Consider the following 24784-nt stretch of genomic DNA (forward strand, 5'->3'; position numbering starts at 1 on the left):
ACAATTATTTGTTATTAAGTTTTTAAACTGTTTAAAGCAGTAAAGTATTGCCATATTATTCTACCTCACTGCTTCTCTGTTTGCTGCATAAATTTCAGTTGAGACTGTGAAATAGTCTTTTCAAAGGAAAGGCAGAAGAGAAAAGGAAGTATTAATGAATTGGTCAGTCTCCCAAAGAGCCACAATGCATAGCCTCTTTAAAAACAAACAGACGAAGACTGAAGTCTTTGAACAAATGTGAAATAAACACTCAAATAGAAATAAATTCCTAATTGAAAAAGGAGAAAAGATGCCTAGTTGAAAAATAGACATTTTAACTTAAGAAATTTATTATTCTCCCATTTTATATAAGAACCACTAATCTAAAGTTTTACCACATAAAACTACATCTTACTCATATGTAAAGAATGTTATTAAATAAGTCATGAAAAAACATACTTAAAACATTAGAATATATCAAAATTTCTCCAAGATGACTTCACAAATGCACAAAGATTCTTCTATCTCATAAAATAGGCTTCGTCTGAACACTGTAATACTGACATATAGGACACTGAAATGTCTCAGATTCCCAATAATACAGAATGGATGAGTTAGAAAGGCTTAAATATCAAGATGAATTCTTTCAGTGAGTTTTAATAACTTTTTAACAGTATCTTGAAGACAGATTTTTGAGATTATGCCAAAAACATTCATGGGTCTATCAAAATATACTCTAAACACCTCCAACATTCTCCAAAATACCTCTTTTACACCTCTGTAGTCCTCTCATACTCTTTCTATCTCCACCTAAAGTGGCTCTAGCCCCAAAAGATTTGGTTCTCAGGTCAGTTAACCATAATCCCATAGTGAATTAGGAATTCTCTTTCTTCCCTCTCAGGCTTTTCTCCTCTAATGAATCCCAATCATAAGGATATGAGACAGTAACATAAATGCTCGGTCTTGGGGACACACACACATATTAAATAGAACACAATCATCTTAAAGTTGGGGAAAATAATTCTCCTCATGGGGAAAACTTTAGGATAAACTGTAATACATGGCAATTTCTCTTTCATTCAAAACTTCATTATAGGGCTTATCAAACGTTGGTGGCCTTTTATTTTATTTTTTAACATTTATTCATTTTTGAGAGACAGCATGAGTTGGGAGGTGCAGAGAGACATGGAGAGAGACACACACAGAATCTAAAGCAGGCTCCAGGCTGAGGTGTCAGCACAGAGCCCGAGAGGGGCTTGAAGTCACGGACGGTGAGATCATGACCTGAACTGAAGTTGGACGTTTAACCGACTGAGCCACCCAGGCACCCGTAATTTTTTTTTTTTTTAATCTTAGATGATACGCAATATCCAGATTTTTAGCTTTCTGCAAGTATCACTGTTGATGTCATGATGTCCTCCAACTCGTTCTACCTTTAATAGATAAAAAGAGAATGCAAAGACAAGCAGAGCAGTAAAAGTCCAGAAAAGGTCAAGGTTCTGAAGAAATGCCTCTGCTTCCAAGCACTGATAATATCAGAAATCAAGATAAAATGGTGAAAAAGCTGCATGCACTTTTGCCCAGACTAGGAAGACGAAGCTAGTTTATGCTGTGTGGGAGCTGACAGGGATTATTTCTAACTCTTAAACCTACTTGATAATAACAAATTGGGCAGTTAAGCATATGTTTAAGTAGGGAAACAATAAAATATTAAGGCTCTATAACTTTTCTCACTTGGCAACTGTAAGGAAAGGGAAGTTAAAGATGCACTGTAATTTTCCCTGTGGAGACTGGTACGGTACTATGGCTAAGCCACAGAATTTAAGAGTGAAACAATGAAGCATCACAGGAACTGCTTTAAAAACAAGAGCTCTCAGCAGTGCCTGGGTGGCTCAGTCAGTTAAGTGTCCGACTTTGGCTCAGGTCATGATCTTGCAGTCTGAGTTTGAGCCGCGCGTCGGGGCTCTGTGTTGACAGCTCAGAGCCTGGAGCCTGCTTTGGATTCTGTGTCTCCCTCTCTCTGTCCCTTCCCTTCTCATGCTATCTCTCTCTTTCTCTCTCTCTCAAAAATAAATAAAAACTAGAAGAAAATAAAAAAATAAAATAAAAAATAAAAACAACAGCTTTGTGATAGCACAGCCATATCCTCATTTCTTTAATAAGCACCCAGCTCAGAGTATACGAGCTATTTAATCATCAAAATGTACTAGTTTGCAATCCCAGTACAATTTAAAATTTGCAAAGAAGTTGCCAGAATCACTAACAGGTTAGACAATATAAGTCACTTCCCAATGGTCCTCAAATTTTTCCATTCCTGTTAGGCTTCATACAGGGAAGAAAAAAGAAAAGCAGGCTCTTTGGCACCACTAGATAGGGGTTTGCACAGGAAACCTCTGACTTCATCTTTCCCTACCATCTCCTTTCTCTTCATGGGATCTGACCTCCATTTTGTTCATGATAAAACATAATTCCAACTCATACATTCTTTTATTCACATATTTTATTCCTTTTTCTTCCCTGATTTCAACTTTTATCCATTTAACTTTGGAGAACAAAGATCTTTTTTTTTTTTTCTATTGTGGAATACAGGTTAAAGGGGAAGAAACCGTTTGTATTCCCAGAATTTTACCAATTTTACCATTGCTATCTGCAACAACTCAGTTAACTTTCTAAACATGAATTCTCTGTTGCCATCTACTACTAAAACTGCCAGAGATTGCATTTTCATTTTAGTACTAAATCTTCCTATTCAGAAGAGCACTTTGCTCATAAAATTAGCACCAATGATCTAGTCTATTTCACTGATAGTTGTTCAAAGAGTAAAGTTATAGCATATTTGTAAGTGTGCATATGTATGTATACACATGCATAGATATACATATAGTCTATGGGCTGAGAATAATCCATTCTAATTATTTCCATTTATATCTCACTGATTTGTTACATATCGTCTAGGTCATGGGTTCTCTCCTAATCCACTAGCTTTCTATTAAATCTCTCATGCTGTTTCCTTCTAAACTAAAAGCTCTCTATTACTACTACTTCCAATTATACCCTGAATCAAACTGCTGTTTTCTACAACCTTTGACAGTGGGAAATATTTAAGTGTGCTATGTTATATACACACATAAGACTTAGAACTCCATGCAGTTAAATCTCTCACCAAGATAAGCCAGCATCAACTTAATACTTAAAGTTATAAAATTCAAGTACATTAATTTTCAACTAAAAAGCAAGATTCTTTTTTTTCTAATTAACTTGTACTAGTGAAAATCATTTAACTGTTTTATTACATTAACAAAAAGCTTAAGAAAAAATATAGTGGTGCCTAGTTGGTTCTGACAGTGGAGTATATGATCTCAGGGTCATGAGTTTAACCCCTACCTTGGGCGTAAAGATTACTTAAAATATATGTATTAAAATAAAAAATCTTAAGAAAAAATATAAATTCCATTTCTAATAGTGGGTTTTAATGGCTTTCAACTTTTTCATTTACATTCTTTCCCAAAGTTCTTTAATTCTATCCAATGCACTGATGTATTGTCCATGGTTTGTTCTTGTTGATTTTGTGTAATTGGAATTAACTTATTATAAAGTATAGAAATGGAGATCAAAAGTGCCATTACAATACCTCATTTATCATCAGAGAAAGAACTATCTCACATAAAGAACTTCTTCAAAACACTGGACATTCAAGTGCCAAATCTTTAAAAATTTCTCACGCAAACTTAGACAAAAATGACCCCAAAATGTATCTCTGACTTCTTAAATAGAGGACAAGAAACAACTTGAGGGTTTTTTGTTTTTGTATAGCAAGGTTAGTATTACTTCTAAACATCACTTATGTATTTTGAACACGTATATTCATCTGCAGGAAATCTGTTAGCAAGCTTAATAAGTACTTAATAATTACTATAGCAAATGAAGAAAAAGTTGAAGTGAAAGCCTGAGGGTCTGTCTCTTCAATGGGACAAAGTACATGTCCTTAGTGCTGGGAATTCACAATGGTTTTTTGGTGCTATGAGGTCTTTTATTTTGTTTAAATCACTGCTCAATGTATAGGTGTGAAGAGAGTTGTAGTTTAAATTAATATGCTATTCTTTAATGAAGATGCTCAAGAAAAGAGTAAACATACAAATATTTCTAATCAGTACAGACATCACCTTTACCAAATAACTTTCATATAGACATTTTCAAAATTTTTGCCTATGAATAACAGACTACAAACTTTCTCTTCAAAACTAGAAAGCATTCTATATTTGACAAAAAATTTCAATTCAAAAATTCTGATTTTGCAGTATATATTCCTTATGCATACAAGAAAATTAGACCATTTCTTTACTATTTTTCTCATATTAATTTAAAAAATTCTTATCAAGCACTTCCTCTGAGTAAAATATTGTTTAGGTACTAAAGAAGACACAGTGAGTGGATAACAGTTCCTGACATAAAGGGATTAAATTCTAATAGCAGAAAGAAGGCAAGACTTCAAACAGCTATAGTATAGGAGAAAATATAAACCGTATCGTAAAAATGAGACAAAGTATCCATATATAGTTAAGTGGTATTAGCAAATGCTTCATGAAAGAGGTAGCATTTAAGATGCTTTTGGAAGAGATCCAGGAGTTTTACAATTATAAATGAAGCCAAGGTAGAAAGTAAAAGAGAGATCCAGGACACAATGAATTTTCCACTCTGAATGTCCAAATTGAGTAATGGGAAGTGTATCTGGAAAGAGGCTGAGATAATTCCTTTTTGCTAGCCTGTGAAATCTTTACTTTAGATAAGCAAGAGACCTCGAAGCTTTTCAACAGGGAAATATGATTAAGTTGTATTCTAGAAAGAATAACCTAGTACTGGTATGTATGATGAACTGAAGTAAGGAGAAACTACTAGCAGACACTAATTAGAAAACAATTATAATCATCAAAATTTGAATTTTGATAACAGGAATAGGAACAGAAAGGTTAAGAATATTTTAAATTTCAAATGCTTGAGTTTTTTTAAATGTTTTATTTATTTCTGAGAGAGAGACAGATAGCATGAGCAGGGGAGGGTCAGAGAGAGAGGGAGATACAGATCTGAAACAGGCTCCAGGCTCTGAGCTAGCTGTCAGCACAGAGCCTGACACAGGGCTTGAACCCACAAACCGTGAGATCATAACCTGAGCTGAAGTTGGACACTTAACTGACTGAGCCACCCAGACGCCCCGAAGGTAAGAATTTTTAATATCTACACATTAAGAAAATATTTAAGAGTTCTTATTCTGGCTATCAAGAGCTCACAACTGAAGGTCAAAAGAAGGAACAAACACAGTAAAATGCAAAATGTGATGAATCCATGAAAAAAGGTGAAAGCTAAGACAATTGAGGGGAGGAATACTGGGTTTGGAGTGAAAAAGAAAAGTCTGCTTGGTCATGAATCATACTGGGTTATGCACAGAGATAGATTTTTACAAGTGGAGTTTGGGATAAGGTCTGTAGAGAAAAAGCACTCAGGAAAAGCATAAATAATAATAATATTATTATTAGGTTATAATAACAGCTAATATTTTTTGAGTGCTTATTATACACCAAGTGCTTTTCTAAGTACTTTATGTATATCATTTAACCTTCACGAAAACCTATAGGGGATATACCCTTATGGATCTCATTTTACAGATGAGGAAAATATCTACAAATTGTGCCCTATCATGTATGATGTGCCTACAGAGAGGTTTCCCAAAGAACTGTACTCACCACAGATACAACCATAATACTTTCACAATCAAGTCCCAGAGATAACTATTATCTTCAAAGGTAGGTTTCCAAACAACTATAAACATATGAAAAATACTGCCAAGATAATTAGAATTTACCACAGATACCTAAGCAGAGGAAAATAAGCCTGCAGGAGGTTCATTACTATCTAATTTGCATGCTAGCTTTGGCTTGTGTTTACTTACTGTCATGGTTGCATGATCATTGTTGTTAGTCTGAGATGGAAGTCAGCCAGGAAATCAAATAAAAAGGATATGTATTCTAATAGTAGCAGAGGCAGTGTTTAAAGTAACAAAATACACTACAAAACATGCAAGCTGGCTCTGTGTGCTTGCTATAATTTAAAGGCATTAATTTATTACAAAAATTTGATCATTTTATTTTGAAGATAGGTATATTAAGTTTTACATCTACATCAATCAGATAAATCCTCCTCCAAACTTCTGTTTACCTAATCAAGTAGTCAGCATTAAAATACCAAGGGGGCACCTGGATGGCTCAGTTGATTAAGCATCAGACTCTCGATTTCAGCTCAGGTCATAATCTCATGGTTCATGGGATCCAGCCTTGCACTGGGCTCTGCACTGACAGCTCAGAGCCTGCTTGGGCTTCTCTCTTCCTCTCTCTCTGTCCCTCCCCAGCTTGTGCTCTCTTGCTCAAAAATAAACTTAAAAATGTATATTTTAAAAAATACCAAGAACCTTAGCACTTAATAAATACCTGCTGAACTGGCAAATTTAGAAAACACCAACTCCTTGACAGGGTTCTTCACTATAGAGCAGCTGTTCTCAAATTTTAATTAAAAAATGCAGATTTCTAAGCTGAAGAAATTTTAGTTCATTTAGGTCTAGAGCCATGGACTAGAATCTTAACTGTTGACAAGTATTTCTTCCTGTGGGGCACCTGGGTGGCTCAGTCGGGTTGAGTATCCAGCTTCAGCTCAGGTCATGATCTCGCAGTTCAGTTCAAGCTCCGTGTAGCTTTGTGCTTAAAGTATGGAGTGTGCTTCAGGTTCTCTGTATCCCACTCTCTCTGTCTCTCCCCCTGCTCACGCACACATATGCTCTCCCTCTCTCTCTCTCAAAAAAAAAAAAAAAAAATTAAATAAATTCAGAAGTATCTCTTCCCACAAATGATTTTCATACAAAAAGAAATAAAATGTCCATTTCTCTACACACACAAACTATACTGAATATATAATTCCAAAGATGCTTTGAAAGGATAAGCCACTATGCTTCCACATAATTTACCACTAGAGTGTAAAAGAAAATACTCAAGGAAAGATGGCAGACTAACTTATCTTATAATCATTTAAATATGTTTTCTCCCCAAAAAGTGGTTAACAAGTCAAAACAAAAACCAAATCATTGGTCTCAATTTAAATACATTTAAGCTCCTACTGAAGTTCTGTACCAAATAAGTATTTGTTCCTCTAAAATATTAGATATTAAATTATTAATTCCTTAAAATAATAAAGATTAATAAAATTAAACTAAAATAGTCTTAAAATACTGTTTTTTAAAAATTATCTAACTTACTTTTCAAATTCCACTAATAAACTATATAATATTTAAGTACCACTTTTTTAAGAAAAAGATATTTACCCTGAAACATAGATTAAACTTTATTATATTAAATCAATGAAATTCAAAATCTATTTATTAGTGATAGCTAAACATCTGTGTGGGAAGCTGTTCTCTTCACCAAACACACAATGAGTAAAAAAAAAAAAAAACTACAAGCAGGAATGCAGGAATGGGCAGACAGATCATTCTAATTAACCCTAGTAAGCAGTGAGCTGGCAACTATGTTAGCCAGACAATTCCTTCTTCTGGAAGACTGAACTAGACTTTAGATAATCTCTAAGTCCTTTCTAGATTTAACTTCCAATAAAAGTCAGGCAACAACATTTAACATTAAAATCAAGTAAGTCATAGGACTTATGCTTTCATTAACGTCATATCATTTTTATGACTTATAGGCAACAAATCAGATCAATGTGATTCATTACCATTATAGATTTTTTTTTTTAATATTTTTATTTATTTCTAGGAGAGAGAGAGAGACAGCGTGAGCAGGGGAGGGTCAGAGAGAGAGGGAGACACAGACCCTGAAACAGGCTCCAGGCTCTGAGCTGGCAGTCAGCACAGAGCCCGACGCGGGGCTCGAACCCACGAACCGCGAGATCATGACCTAAGCGAAAGTCGGACGCTTAACCGACTAAGCCACCCAGGCGCCCCATACCATTATAGATTTTTAAAATTAACATCCAATTAAGGAAACCAATTTGTAAGCATATATATATGTTTATATATATGGTTATGTTTTCACTTGGTAAGCACTAAAAGGTATTCAAAGCTGCCTATGCCACAATTTAAAAAATACAATCTGTATTTTTAATACAATTCTTTGTGGCGTCACATGAAAAAGAGGGTGATTAAAACCCCTGATTCTGCAGTTGACTCTTAAAGTTCTCCTTTGTAATATTCAGTCAAGTAAAAGGACATGTGAACCCACATACTTAATTCAGAAAAAAGTTAGAACCAAAGAATAAAGAACATAAAAGGGTAGGGCGCAAAGAGAAAATAAAGTGCCAGAATGAATAAACCTATGTTTAGGTTGGGACTTTACATCTGTATGAAATAATGATGCTTAGAAACATAATATTATATACAAGGACCTTAGAGATGATCTAATCCAATCATATTACTTCAAAGAGAAGGAAGCAGGTTGTTCAAAATCAAGATGGTAGACTAAGTTTTATTTTTGCTTCCCATCCACCCTGATAAAAAAAAGCACAGAATTGTGAAAAGGAATAAATGTTTAACAGTGGAGAAAATGAAAGTACTTGGGAGAATTCATAAAGGGGTAAGACACTGCTCATTATATGCTAACAGGAACTATAACGGAGCTGAGAGGCAGCCACGTATTAGAGGTTCAGAGATGGCAGGTATGAGAGAGGACAGAAATGAGAAGTGGGATGGAAAAACATGGGGAAGGTAATTGAAGATTTCTCACACAACTGTGCCAATGATCCCTTACTTACAGAGCGTGGTCAATTTTCATAATGAAAGAACATTTAGGGGACAGCTGAAGCTTCTGGTGTAGATAGAAAGAAAGGGAGGGAAGGAGAAAGGGCAGGGGGAACCTCTGCTCATTCTGGCCTGGGGTGGTGATGATATAGAAAGGCAGAGAAGGCTACATAATTTATGAAGTTCAGTGCAAAGATAAATGTGGAGTCCTGTGTTCAAAAATTGTTAAGAACTGTAAGAAAACAATAGCTGAGTACCAAATCACATGCAGGGGTCTTCTAAACTCGACATCCACGCACTTCACAGGTCATGCATCCATGAAGTTGGGCCTGAAAAGAATAGGCCACAATCTCATGGTTAGCTCCACACCTGCTCACTCTACAGTGAAAAATCCTAGGCAAAACGGATCCCAATTTTTTTAAAGGTTTTTACTTATTTATTTTGAGAAAGAGAGAAAGAGAGAGAAAGAATCCTAAGCAGACTCCCCACTGTCGGCCTGGAGTCCAATGCACGGCTTGAACCCACAAACTGTGAGATCATAACTTGAGACAAATTCAAAGAGTCAGATGCTTAACTGAGACTTAGCCACCCAGGTGCCCTGAAACAACCTCAAATTTAAGAAAAAAAAATCCCAATTTCTACTCAGGGGAAAAGTTTACCAAAAAATAGGGTACTTACACAGTAGCAAAGTAAACACATATTAGCTCTCCAGGCCTTCTTTATTAAAAGAGAATGAATAAAATGAAGAAACAAAAAATGTATTCAAGGGTAACTAGATAATTTAAGAAACTGAAAATACCTACCAAAAAAAACCCCTTCTATATTTAGGAAGAATTGAAAGAAAATATATCCATTTTTTAAAGAATAGTACTCTATAACAGAGGAACATTAAAATGAGAAGTGGTTCATTAGAAATTAAAAATTAATAAAATATTCTATAGATGGACTGAAAAGTACAGTTGGGAAAATCTCCTAAAACATTGAACAAAAAAAAAGATAAAGAGACAGGAAATGAAGGAGAGGATAAAACACATAAAGAATTTATCTGGGAATTCAAACATCTAACTAAATGAGTTCAGGAAAAGGATGATAGGAAATGGAAGGAACAAAATTATCTAAAAAATAATAGATTCGAATTTTCCGGCACTGAGGACACAAAAGTTTTGAAAGGGGTCTCTGATTAAAGAGAAAAGTGAATGAAATAAAAGCTCTCTTTTCTACACATTTCCACAATATTTCTGAATATTAAGGATTAAAAAACAGATGTTAAAACCTGAATGCCAAAAGACAATGGAGAAATGCAATGAAAATTATCAGGCAAAAAGCTATTCAACTTACAATTAGATAACCAGTTAAACTATCAATCAAACATAAGGATAGAAGATAATTTATTATATTCAAGGACTTAAATAGGAGGAAATTATTGAGACAGCTTAGCAAAACTAACCAGTGAAGCAATAAAAACATGTGGAATCCAGGAAAATGTCTGGTTAACAGCTACACAGCAATTCTACCAATTCTAAAGAGTAACTGGTACAAATTAGAAGACAAAGGTGTCTGGAGGTACCTGGGTTGCTCAATAGGTTGAGCATCCAACTCAATTTCGGCTCGGGTCATTATCTCCCAGTTCGTGGGTTTGGCCCTGCATCAGCGCGAAGCTTCCTTAGGATTCGTTCTCTCTCTCTCTCTCATTCTCTCTCCCCTATTCTCACTCTCTCCAAATAAATAAATAAATAAACTTGAAAAAAAAAGAAGATAACAAAGGCCTCTGTAGTTGTCAAAAGTTAGACAAAGAATTAATAAAGCGAAAGGGTGGGCAGCTCATACCTTTATCTTACACAGAATTAAGATACTAAATGGGGCACCCGGATGGCTCAGTTGGTTAAGTGTCCAACTCCAGCTCAGGTCATGATCTCACGGGTCGTGGGGTCCAGCCCCACGTCAGGCTCTGTGCTGACAGCTGGCTCAGAGCCTGGAGTCTGTCTTCGGATTCTGTATCTCNACAATAAATAGAAGAAATAAAAACATAATGTAACAATCAATGGGAGACATGGGGGAAAGGAGATGTTGCTACGCACATACACCTATCTTTTATAATAGGGAATCACTAAATAGTCTATCTTTTATTAAGATAACCACCAGAAGAAATAAAAACATATAGTGAAAAATGGCTGTCTGGGAGAGTAGGAATAGGTGTCAGACTGGCAAAGAGACTGGCTATCTTCCACCCCATATTCTTCTGGACTATATGACTTATTTCTAGGTACATGTATTAACTGGAATAAAAGTAAACTAAAACAAAATAACCTTTATTTTAGGCTTTATGAAATAAAACAGACATTAACAAATTAATCCAGAGGTCTAATGACGTGTTTATATTTACAGTGTTGGTTATTGGGAGAATCAGGCCTAGACTCCGATTCTCAAAACTTTTAATATAGTGCTGCATCATCAGAAAAAAAAAATTTAAGAAGAAAATGATTTTTTTTTTAAGTAAGCTCTACACCCAATATGGGACCTTAACTCAGGATACCAAGATCAGGAGTTGCATGCTCTACACACCAAGTCCAAGGAGATGTGATTTTTTTTTTAAGTTTATTTATTTTTGAGGGGGGTGGAGGGGCATAGGGAGCAGGAGACATATATTCCGAAGCAGGCTCCAAGGCCCATGCGGGACTCAAACTCACAAACTGGGAGATCGTGACCTGAGCCAAGGTAGGATAAGTAACCAACTGAGCCACCCAGGAGCCCTGAGAATGATTTTTTAAAATATTTATCTATTTGTTTATTTTGAGAGAGAGAGAGAAAGAGAGAGAGAGGAGAGAGAGGAGAAAAGCGAGAGCATGAGCAGGGAAGGGCAGAGAAAGAGGGAAAGAGGAAGGGAGGGAGAGAAGGAGAGAGGGAGAATCCCAAGCAAGCTCTGTGCTTTCACCGCGGATCCTGAGCTGAAATCAAGTGTCAGACACTTAACCAACTTAGCCACCCCGGCACCCTGATTTTTAAAGTTAGATACTATCCGTTTCTGGCCAAATCATGTATCTTCATTTACTATTGGATATATATGTTTTTCACTTAAGGAAACCACAATATGTTTCAAAATTATATATGGAAATTAAAAATGCAAATTAAAAAGTAGCACTGGATACATTTATCAGGGAAGGAGACGATGGCCCTACACACAAAGAATTTACAAAGGATACTAAATTAGTCTGTCAAGAAAACACGGCCTATGGCTGGAAGCAAACAATTAAGTGAAGGGAAAAACCCTTCAAAATAAACAATTAAAAAGGGAAACCCTTTAAAAGGGAACTAGATGGGGGAAGTAGATCTAGAATTTAAAGATAAAATAACATTTCCCTGTCTTGAAAGTAGTTCCTACTATAATATTTTTAATTTTATTATTGAACATATATACTCTGAGTTATTTCCGGAGTTAAAAGTAAATCATTTTTCTTTGGCAACGTGATTTTAAAATCTATACCATATTTAATGCTATGCTAGTAAATGTTTAACAACAACTCTCTGGGAAAAAAGCCTTCATTCATAAGATTTGCTGATTTCCAGTCTAACTACTCCTACCTCTGGCTACCAATGTGATTGTGATGTCACTGAATGCACAGCTGGGCAGAAATGTGCACAATAGGCTCTCATAATATGTATTGCCTGCCACTTTTTCAAAGCCATTCTCTCCCAGTAGAAAGGCATCTCTAAATCTCTAATCTTAGAGTAAAAGATATGGGGGAAAGGATTCTATTAATATTCTTTTTATAAACAGCTTTTTAGGCATCTATTCTGTAATAAGGATGACCAAGCTCATTATTCCTAACAATCATGTCTATTTTTTTTTTTTTTAATTTCTGAGAGAGAGAGAGAAAGAGAGAGCATGAGCAGGGGAGGGTCAAAGAGAGAGGGAGACACAGAATCTGAAACAGGCTCCAGGCTCTAGGCTCTGAGCTAGCTGTCAGCACAGAGCCAGACGTGGGGCTCGAACCCACGAACTGTGAGATCATGACCTGAGCTGAAGTCGGATGCTTAACCGACTGAGCCACCCAGGTGCCCTGAATTGTGTCTATTTTTTATATTATTCATCACCAGACTGCTATTAATGCAGAAAACCAAAAGTTAAATATGTTTGAAAGCAAAGAAACACATATCCTTCATGGAAGAAAAATTGGTATTTACAATTCAAACAGAAACAAGATCAGTTATTTAAGAATTCTATAGAGTAGTAGCAAATAAAAGCACAGAAAACTACATTGTGGCTAAAGATAAAATAGAGTTCAGAGAAAGGAAGAAATATGACCATCATTCATGATCTTTCATTTACTTCTACTGAAGAAGATAATGATTTGTTAGTATAAAATTTGGGTAAATTGGGTCCCCTTTGCAAATACACATATGAAGAAATTAAAGAGTCATTACCATTTATACATATCCTTTAGTGGTTGTAAATCCATAAAATATCTTTATTGAAACAAACACATGACTATCAGCATTTATGAAGAAAGGAAATATTCCTTGTTCTGTCTAGAAGCAGACCAGTGCTGGGTTTTTTGGCAGTACACTCACAGTAAAATGTTACTGAATTCCATTTGGCAGTCTTCATGAAGAGTAACTAGGTATATTCAAGTTGCTTAACAATCTTTTCTATTTACATATGAGTAAGTGGTGAATGAATGTTTAAAAACTTCTTATAATTCCTTTGGTTTTAAGTTTTCTAGTTAATATAAAATCTTTTTGTAAAAAAACAAAACTTACTTATAAATCAGACTTAAACCAAGTCTTATAATTGCATAGAAGAAAATGACTTGTGTAATACATGCCAAGATGTTAAGTGGTTCTCTTTTGACAAGATAACAGGTAATGCTTATTTCTTCTATACTTAGATATATTTTCTATTGTCAGGAAAAAAAATATTAGAAATAAGAAGGGTTATTTGCATATCTGAAACATTAAGAATATAAATATTATTTTGGGGATCAAATTTTAGATTCCAAGAATATTAATCTAGGAATGAAATAACATTTTCTTCACAGAGTAATATGACTTCACTGGCATCTGTTAGTCATTATAAGTAATGCACTCAACTTACACTTATTTAGTCACATCAATGCACTTTATAGTGAATATCTTATAGAATCAAATTTTTCAATGGCTATATAATGCAAAAGTATAGAACTCGGAGCTAAATAATATCAAGCTAAAAATGTAGGCATAAATACAACACACAAAAAAGTAAAGCACATTAAAGTGAAACTAATACTACAAAGGGTCTGGGTGCCTAGGTGGCTCAGTTGGTTGAGCATCTGACTTCAGCTCAGCTCATGATCTCACCGTCGTGAGTTCGAGCCCCACGTCGGGCTCTGTGCTCACAGCTCAGAGCCTGGAGCCTGCTTCAGATTCTGTGTCTCCCTCTCTCTCTGACCCTCCCCTGCTGATTCTATCTCTGTCTCTCAAAAATAAATAAATGTAGAAAAAAATTTTTTAAAAAGGGCCTTAGAACAGTAATAGAGGCAGAAAAGAGAAGACAAAACACTTATTAACAGTACTTACTTTATGCCAAGCACCCTGCCAGGCAACTTTTTTATATACTATTTTAATTCATCCTATGATAGTCCTATGGGAAAATGGATTATACCCATTTTGTGAAGGTAAAAGGCTCAGAGGTTAAGCAACTTGCCAGGATTCTGGAGCTAGTAAATTATAAATCTATGGTTCAAGCAGAAGTCATTCTAACCCTAGAGCCCATCCTATGCTCTCCTCACTTCAGCAACCTGGACCCCAAGATAAATGGGTTTTGTTTTAATTGAGTCAAAAAGGCAATTTCCCTTGAAGCAGATAATATGTTTAACAAGGCAGCTTAACATTTTGGGTAATGGGGTAATACTAGTCATTATTGCAAATACTGCCTATTTAGCTTGCTATCAATTTCTATGGTCAGCAGAGAGCTGATAAATATTTTCATATGGAAGCATATTCAATTACTTTACTTTTCCATTTCCTACATAGACCTGTACTGGCTGGAACAGTGCAAGTGAAGAGACACAGGTAAGGGAAGCAATATACCAATTCTATTACTCATCCAACCCGAGAAATAAGAAGTATCTACAGTGAATATTACTGGTCTTCTGAATCCTACAGCTTTCTATTGCTACCACAATGTAGTTAAAGAGTGAAAATAACAAAAAGTTCTTTCCTTGGGCTCCAACAAAACCATTAATATCCATTAATTTCTGTTGTTCTCATATCTTGTGAACAGACAACAAAATTCTATTGGTTGGATTATAACTTTTTTGGAACCATTGGAACCTTTAGCAGGAATATGGTCAGCAACTGGACATCACGATTTCCTGTGATTGAGAAAATATTCTTTTTTTTTTTTAATTTTTATGTTTTATTTATTTCTAGGAGAGAGAGAGAGACAGTGTGAGCAGGGGAGGGTCAGAGAGAGAGGGAGTCACAGACTGAAACAGGCTCCAGGCTCCGAGCCGGCAGTCAGCACAGAGCCCGACGCGGGGCTCAAATCCACGAACCGCGAGATCATGACCTAAGCGAAAGTCGGACGCTTAACCGACTAAGCCACCCAGGCGCCCTGAGAAAATATTCTTTTACAACAATGGCAGGTGCTGACAGAAACTAAATACGCAAAGAAAGTAAAAGTGGAGCTTTTAAACTAAGTATTCTGTCGTAGGTACATTTTAGGGTTGTGTAGTGAAAGAGTCAGCTTTATCCTACAGAATCTACTTTTGTGTCTAATTATTTGCACTAATAGCCAATACTTTCACCATCCAAAAGAATGGTCCTTGGTCTCACAGCTCCCATTGACTCTAACTCACTGCATTGACCCTGAACAATGTCAAAGCTTGGATAGTTAGGGCACATGGCTACTACTTAACCCTCCATGTCTGTAAGTGGGATAGCTACTTCCACTAAAGCTGACTGATTTGGGACTAAATGTTGTAAATAGCCTTCTTAAGCTTCTTTGAGAATTGAAGGAGTCCAGAACTGGCCTCTCTCTCTATCTGGGCCCAAGGGTAACCTGAAACTAAGAAATCATTTTCAGCATAAAACATTCAAACAAAAATGGTAGCTTACATAACTTATGTTGCTTAGAAAAATAGTACATTTAATAATATTGCCTCTGTTTTCTACTTAAAAGAAAAAAAGACAAATATTTTATATAATTTCATATTTCAGAGAATATACTAAGCCATAATAAAATGATCAACTCTAGCTAAAACTTACAATAGTGAATAATTTAATATTTTTGCTTTGGAATTATGTTTCTAGTTTATTCCCTGAATAAGAATATATTATGTCCATTTTCTCTTTTCTTAGCTGTGAAATATAATTTTCTATTAATCTGATCATGCCCTATACTTACTGTATTTGTTGGTCTGCACTGTACAACACTTTATTTCCTTTACAGGAAAACTCATGTTAAATGACATAAAAATCCAAAATGGCATATGAAGAATCACCTAAAACTATATCGAATATCATAACAGATTGCATGAGTGATCTAGTCAGTCCAGGAATCTGTCTCTCTCAGTGTTACTACAGTAGGAGAAAGGAGGATTTCCCTCCAGATGTTAGCCTCCTGAAGTGAGATATTTGCTCCAACCACTTCCAACATATAACCTCTCTTCAGCTTGCCAATTTATGCACAAAATTCCTACCCATCACATCATGCCAAGCTCTGAAACAGATATTGCAACATAAAAATATGTTATGTATCTGTGTACATGTGTGTGCACACAGATATGTTTACTCTTGTAGACTGTTTTTGACTAGAAACATGGAGATGGATACTGGCAATGTGAATTCAAATTAATTCAACAATTATTTAAAATATACTGTGTGAGGAACACTTTCTTAGAAATTAGATGAAACAAGAATTAAACACATATACAGGTTCCCTTTTTTAACACAAGGAGAATAGTTAGGAATATAATATAATCCTTGAGTAAGCTTCTAAAAGTTCTTTGGCACAGATCTACTATTAAAATCTCTTTAGAAAATTCTTCTATTTATTTATTTTTTTTAGCAGCATCTGCCTTCAACTATTCTAAATGGCCCTTTGGAGAAACTCACAATGGAGAGAGTAAAAAATTTAGGAGAATAACTTTTTTTTTTTTCATTTTAAACAGGAGAGATGGATGGAAGTTGTTGAGGAGGCTGGCTTGAGATTAAATACTTTATTTTTGTGTTCACCTACATCTCCTTTCTTTTCTCTCTTTCTTTCTATTATTTCAAACCAGGTGGATTTTTTTCTCTTGTGTTCATCTACATTTTATTGTGAAATAAAAAGCTCAACAAATTTTTTTTCTATTTTATTTGTACAAAAACTACTCCACTCATGTTTTAATAGTTCTATTATTTCTGAATACACCTAATGANTATTCACATATATATATAATGTTTCATCTATATATGTGTATATATATATTTATTATATATATATATATTTCATCAATAGATTGTTCAAAATGTAGATGCACTATTATTGTATATAAGGATAGAACAATGTTCCAGCTTTACCTTTTGCCTCTGGCCTAAAAATACCCAATAGTTTCTTGACCTTTCTAACTGGAAAAGTTATTGATTATATTGACTTTAATGAGAACCACCCCTACTAAGAGTTTATGTCAATTTAAGTCTATATCGAATTTCAGGGTTTTGTTTGGTTTTGGTAGAAAAGAGTTGGTAGTTATTTTGGCTAAAAGTAAAATAAGTTAAAACTTCAAACAATTCTAGGTTAGAATTCTTTATAAATAGATCTGTAATAATGGAAAGAAAATATTCAAGCCATGAAGTTGGTTTAAGCAAGTAAACCTCAAATTAATATTAAATTCTAAATATATTTTAGTGAGCATATCATAATAAAATTTTTTGGAATTTTTCATACTTACAGGTAAATGAGTAAACACTTGAAAGATGCTTCTTAAAAAATTAATAAGATCCATTAAATAACCACTAGCTCTTCCATCTGGCTCAGACATTGTCCAGTCATAATCAGCGAGCTGAACAAATTCATCGATTTTTTGATTAAGTTTGGTATATATTTCTCCTTCTGCTGCATGTCGGGCATCCTGATAAGGGACAAAATAATAAAAAATAAGAAACAGTTATAGAAGCAGATAATTTAAAAACTTTTCTTGGGTGTTTGAGTGGCTCAGTCGGTTAAGCATCCAACTTTGGCTCAGGTCATGATCTCATGGTTTGTGTGTTCGAGCCCCATACTGGGCTCTGTACTGACAGTGCTGAGCATGCTTGGGATTCTCTCTCTCTCCCTCTCTCTCTGCCTTTCCCCCACCCTTTCTCTCTCTCTCTCTCAAAATAAATAACCTTTAAAAAAAAGCTTTCTTAAAATTCTAAAATTTATTTTCTATTTTTCCTTGATCTAAAACTGTTGGGTTTTTTTTTAGCTGGCAGTAATCTATTTGACTGACATCACTTTTTTCCCCCCAACCTCCTTTATAGGGTGGGATAATTTATGAGTTATTAATTCTGAACTGTTCTCACAGCTTTAAGAAAACTCATAGGAGAGACAGAAGTGAAAAAACAGAAACTGTCAAGAACATAGAAGACATCCCTGTCCACTGACTGAGAATAATAAAGTTGGATGGTCACAGAAGAAATGGAATAGTTTCTGGTGTTTTAAGTTGAAGAGGCAAAAAAGAAAAGAGAAAAAAGAGAGAGTTACTTCTCAAAAGAGGAGAAAAGAAAGGAAGGGAGTGATGCAAAAACACCAGAGTAAAGATCTCCAGTCTCTCCTCCATAAAAGCAACAAGAAAACTTGCAAAAATAGTCAAAATCAACTGTTCCAGAACTCTGGAAATTAATTCAAACCTTGCAGCAATCCAAGCATTGTTTATTCAAGAAAAACAGCTATATCTTGGTAAGAAAAGGAGCTTTGCAGGGTTTTGATGTGCCCTTATTTTCATTCTTCTTCCCCTGCCCTAGCTCCACAGTATCCTTGAAAATCAACATTCTACAACTATGGTAAAAACCAGTAGCGTAACAGCTATCAAAGGGAGCAGAATGGGCTGGGAGCTCCTTCGAAACCACATCCTAGAAAATTATCATTATTTCAACTATCTGATGGTTTTCTGGAAGACCCCACTTGCAGGGATGTCTTTCTTTGATTTAAATTGGAGCTTGTCCAGTGCATAAAACCTTTTCTCTGGGGACATTTGTTGAAAATAATTAAAGGTAATTGTTTAATATGGCATATGCCTGAGGAAATGGATAACAGGGCACACAATCAGCTAACTTTAGCTTAAAAGGAAAACCTGGGGAATGAGATATACATAAATGACTCTGAAAGGCTATGACATATTCCCGGGAATCTACAAGGGTATGTACATGTGTAAGGCTATGTACAAGCTCAGAAAAGACCTGAGAGACTCTAAGTTCTCATCTATGACTGACCTTGAAGCTCTGTACAAGTAGGAAGTAAAGGTTAACACAGAGTTGTCAAATGCCTGAGTGCTGAAGGTATGCCCCAGTACCTACACAGAGTTCTTCGGCAAAGACTGGGAACTTATTGGTTCTAGGCTTTTAAGGAAATCTGTGTCCATACATTAGTTGACCACTAAGCTAACAAAGCAGAGACTTTAGTGGCCACAGAGAAAAAAGAATACAGACTTTATAGAATTAATTCAGAAAAGTCATGAGCAAGCAAGCAAGCAAGCAACCAACCAACCACCATAAAAAGCCAACAAACCTTGGGAAGAGAGGAGAATCTGATTTCTGGAATTGCCCCATATACTATTTAAGTGTCCTGTCTTCAATAAAATTTATGTCTTGCAAAGTAACAAGAAAGTATGACTCATATACAGGGGGGAAAAAAGCAATTAACAGAAATTCTTAGTGAGAAGTCTCAGTCATTAGACTTCTGAGACAAAGACTTTAATTCAGCTATTTAAAATATGTCCAAAGGATTACAGAAAATCACATTTAAAGAACTAAAGGAAAATATAGCAACGCTTCACAAAATATAAATTAAAAGGCAGAATTGTTTTTTAATAGAAATTCTGGGGCGCTGAGTGGCTCAATCAGTTGAGCATATGACTCTTGATTTCAGCTCTGGTCATGATTCCAGGGTCATAGGATCAAGTCTTGTGCTGGATTCCATGCTGAGCATGGAGCTTGTTGAAGATTCTTTCTCTCTCTCCCCCTCTGCTCCTCTCCCCCATTCATGCTCGTTCTAGAGAGTCACCTGGGTGGCTCAGTCAGTTAAGCATCCAACTCATCCAACTCCTGATTTCAGCTCGGGTTGTTATCTGACCATTCATGTGTTCAAACCCGGCATAGGGCTTCCATGCTGACAGTATAGAGCCCACTTGGGATTCTCTCTCACTTCTCCCTACCCATCCCCTACTTGAGCTCTCTTTCTTACTCAGAGTAAATAAACTTTTTAAAAAAAAAAGAAATTCTGCGTTGAAAAGTACAATAAATGAAGTGAAAAAATTACTACAGGGGTTCAACAGATTTGGCAGGCGGAAGAAAAGGATTAGATTAACAATATAAACCAACTAAACCTAACAGACATCTATGGAATATCCCACTCAAAAATAGCAGAGCATGAATTACTTTCAAGTTCACAGGGGATGCTATCCAGAATAGGGTATATGTTAGGCCATAAAACAAGCCTTAAAAGGACTGAATTCATAGTAAGTATGTATTTCAACCACAATGGAATAAAACTAGAAATCAGTAATAGAAGGACATTTGGAAAATTCATAGATATGTGGAAATTAAACAACAGACTCCATTAAATAACCAATGGGTCAAAGAAGAAATCATGATCAATATCAGAAAATACTTTGAGATAAAAAAAACAAAAACACAATACCAAACTTATGGGATGCAATGAAAGCACTGCTTAGAGAAAATGTTACAGTATACATGCCTATATTATAAAAGAAAAAAGATCTCAAATGAATAAACTAAACTTTCACCTTAAAAAACTAGAAAAAGAGGAAATGGTAGTTGTGGGTTCTCACTCAGACAACAGCACTCTGAGAGACCACAGACTAGGCAGTGTGGCCTTTGAACGACAGCAAAAGGTCCCCGTGTCTATACTTTTTTTAAAGGCTCACATAAACTTAGGAAACATCTTGAAAGTTAAAAGTTAAAACTAGATGGATCTCTGCGTTTCTCTCAGTTTTTCTTTTCTTTTTGTTTCTTGAACTGCACAAGCCTCTGTAATACTTTTTACAAACATCTTAAGGAAGGTGAACAACTTACCACTCTGAACAGTAAAGCATCAGAGTGACAATGTCATATTTCTGACAAAACTAATACCTATTTAGATTTCTGACCGAGACTTCAGTATCACTATTAGTTGTAACCTACTATATTTGAATAGAATTTAATCTAGTTTGCATTTTATATGATGTCTATGAATAAGACTGCTATAAAGACACTGAGATGAGTATCTCACAACTCAGGGAGAGATACAATACTGTAGATCTCCCTTTATTCATGGTTTCACTTCCTGCGGTTTCAGTTACCCACAGTCAACCACAGTCTGCAAGCAGATGATCCTCCTTCTGACATTTCCCCAGATGGTCAACAGTAGCCTAATGCTATGTCAACAATGCCTACATCATTCACCTTATTCCATGTCATCGCATTGGCATTTTATCATCTTACATCATCACAAAAAGAAGGGGGAGTACAGGACAATAAGGTATTTTGAGAGAAAGGGAGAGAGAGAGAGAGAGAGAGAGAGGGAGGGGGAGAGGGAGAGAGAGAGAGAGAGAGCGCAACCATATTCATATAACTTTTGTTGCAATACACTGTTATAATTGTTCTATTTTATTATTAAGTATTGTTAACCTTTTATTGTGCCTAATTTATAAGCTAAATTTTATTAGAGCTAGGTGTGTATAGGAGAAAACAATACAAAAGAATTTAGTACTATCCAAGGTTTCAGGCATCCACTGGGGATGTACTGGACATACCCCCTGAGGATGGGGTGGGGGGTTGTATAACAAAACATGACTAACGCTCTATTAGAGGTTTAACAAAGCATCCTAAGAAAACAATTACTACTTATTTGATAAAAAGCTTGATGGAGAGAGTATGTCATTTGAGTGGTAACTTCAAAAAATATAATCAGGAACCCTCACTAAGTATTTCAGTTTGTGTGCCTTAAGAAATTTTCAGGAGAACAGTGTAAGAAATGGTAAACATGAACAACAAAAATGTGCCATTTTCATATTTTAATGCTTTTTTTGCCTTCCTCCCCAGTTTTCACAATGTCTAACCACTCACTACTCACTGCCACTTTGGGCTGACAAAACCCAACTGTTGGTAGACGTCTTTCCATCTGCATGCCTGTTTTCACAGTAGGACAGGAACGGAAATTCCAAGAAAGGCTTTTCTTCTCTCCCCACTCTGAGATCTAACACAAATTTGACACAGGCAATACAAACTAACCACAGTGTGGAAACTACACTCAACTACAAAATAAAGTACTACTTTAAATAAAATAGGTATTTAAGATAAACTAATGTTAATGTCATTAATTGAAATTTTACTGAAGCACTACTAAATATGGGAGTAGCAAATTAGCTCTGACTCAAAACAGTTACTCTTTGCAACTTAAGCTGATAGGGTCTATTAAAATTTTTAATGCAAAGCAAACTTACTCAGAAAAATCTTAAGACTGAGAAGCTTAACATTAGTGTTTATCAATAACGTATTATCAACCATTATAAATTTGGCACTTTGAGTAATCTAGGTATAAAACATCACTGAAATGTACGCTCCATTAAGGCATGAAGTTTGTGCCTGCTTTAATTCAACTAGACTAGTGCTTGCTACTAAGTAGGCAACAGAGGTGTACTTGCTAAAATTTTTTAATTTCCTGTCTTGAAGTTTATAACCCGGTTGGAAAAGAAAATTACCTCAAATAAAATTATCACAGAATGAATAAATATTAACAATTAGCACTGAGTGAAGTCTAGTAAAAAGACAGCAAAAAAGGAGAGACCACATGTGCTGGAAAGGAGGTTTATGTCACTTGCTGATCCAGTTACTATTATTGAATAACCAGCTACCCCCAAATCTTAGTGGCTTAAAATAATAAGCATTTTATTATACTTAAAGGCTCCAGTGGTTAGAAATGCAGACAAGGAACAGTGGGGATGAGTTCGTTTCACTGTATCTGGGAACTCAAATGGGACAACTTGAAAGCTGGGAATGAGACCCAACAGCTGGGGAATGGAATCATCCAGAGAGTTCCTCACTACATATCTGGCACCTGGGATGGGCAGCCTCTCTACGTGGCTTGGCCTCCTCCCAGCATGGTGGCTGCACGGTACCTGGACTTCTTTCATGGCAGCTCATGTGTGTTCCATACTCAGAGTAACTAGAAATAAGGTGGAAGTGCCATTGCCATTTATATTCTATCCTTGGAACTCTCACATTATTTTCACTGTACTCTACTGGTTAAAGAAGTCACCAGCCTGCCAGATTCAAGGGGAGGGGACACAGATCCCTACTTCTCCATAGGAAAATAGTCAAGGAATCTGATGCCGTTTTAAAAATCACCATTCTGGGGGCGCCTGGGTGGCTCAGTCGGTTAAGCGTCCAACTTTGGCTCAGGTCATGATCTCACGGTTCGTGAGTTCGGGCCCCGCATCGGGCTCTGTGCTGACAGCTAGCTCAGAGCCTGGAGCCTTTTTCAGATTCTGTATCTCCCTCTCTCTCTGACCCTCTCCTGTTCATGCTGTCTCTCTCTCTCTCTCTCTCAGAAATAAATAAAAAAACATAAAAATAAATAAAAAATAAAAATCACCATTCTGCTAATAATGAAGAATTGAGAAATGGCCCATAAAGAATATGGACCATGGATTTGAGAAAATGGAAAGTGGTTTAATTTTCACTACTTCACTTTTTCACATTTTGAGCAAATAGCTTTACTTTTGTAAATCCTATTTTTCTCATCTATGAAAAGAGAATCACCATCATAACCTCAGAGTGCTGTCTTGAGGAAACTTCTATAATTAATGTAATGTACCTAACAATACTTGGGACCTAAAAGGTGCTCAAAAATGTTTGTTTCCCTACATTAACTAGTGTTGGGTACCTAGTAACGCTCAAGATGTGTTTATTGAGTGAATTGCTTGGAAACAATTAGCAAATTGAAACTCCAAGCCATTCAAATTGCCCAAGTTAGCTTAACTTACTGTGGTTACCTGCATGTAATGGAAAAAAATATTGGGTATTAAACATTCAGAAAATGATTTTTTTTTAACATGAAATGGTAGAGAAATGGAAAAGGGGGTCACATTTAATATGAGTTAGTCACAGCATTAATATATATCTCTTTAACCTAATAGCATTAGGAGCAGATATTCAAGACGGCAAATGCCTACAGCCCACAGAACTATACCACAACACATTTTTACTGATAACATTTAAATGTCAATTTCTCAAAGCAACATAAATGTTTATTTACCTCTTTGCATTTTGCCCCAGTGTTCAAAATCAGCCCCCACTATTTCATGTCTTACTACCTTTACTGAATCTAAGGAGATGAATACAGATCGTTTCAGAGGTGAAGCTAGACTGCCATTCTAGAAGGCATCCACGTAAAGGGGAGCCTGAAACTCAGAAGTGCATTAATTATCCCATAATACTCAGCTTACTTCCCTTATATCCCAAAGCAAAGACAATTTGGAGTCTGATTGTTCCTAACCTCTACTATACCTATCTGCACTCAAAATGCTCAATATGATTTTTCTTGCCTTTCTGGGATGCCTCTAACATAGGCAGGAAGGGAAAGAGCTGCCTACAAAATTTTAAAAACCAGTTTTCAAGAGACTCCTCTCCTCTAAACTACTTAGTGAAACTTTATACATTTTTTAATAGCTGTTCCTTTAAAATTCTAATTTCAACCCACTTTTAATTTTTTATTATTTTAAAAACTTTTTAAAGTTTATTTATTGGGGGGGGGGGGGCCTGGAGGGAAAGAGAGAGAGGGGGAGAAAGAGG

At 35.7% G+C, this 24784-nt stretch overlaps 1 protein-coding gene across 3 annotated transcripts in view; it reads right to left on the reverse strand.

Moving 5' to 3' along the window:
* Nucleotides 1-24784, reverse strand: part of EXOC6 (exocyst complex component 6) — a 221582-nt gene that overhangs the window by 59037 nt on the left and 137761 nt on the right. For all 3 annotated transcript variants that reach the window (XM_077779797.1, XM_077779805.1, XM_077779789.1), the window contains exon 18: nucleotides 17683-17862. In XM_077779797.1, coding sequence (XP_077635923.1) covers nucleotides 17683-17862 — 180 coding nt within the window. The remainder of the gene's footprint in view (nucleotides 1-17682; nucleotides 17863-24784) is intronic.

Source organism: Crocuta crocuta, unplaced genomic scaffold, assembly GCF_008692635.1.
Source record: "Crocuta crocuta isolate KB4526 unplaced genomic scaffold, BGI_CrCroc_1.0 scaffold170, whole genome shotgun sequence".
Lineage (NCBI taxonomy): Eukaryota > Metazoa > Chordata > Mammalia > Carnivora > Hyaenidae > Crocuta > Crocuta crocuta.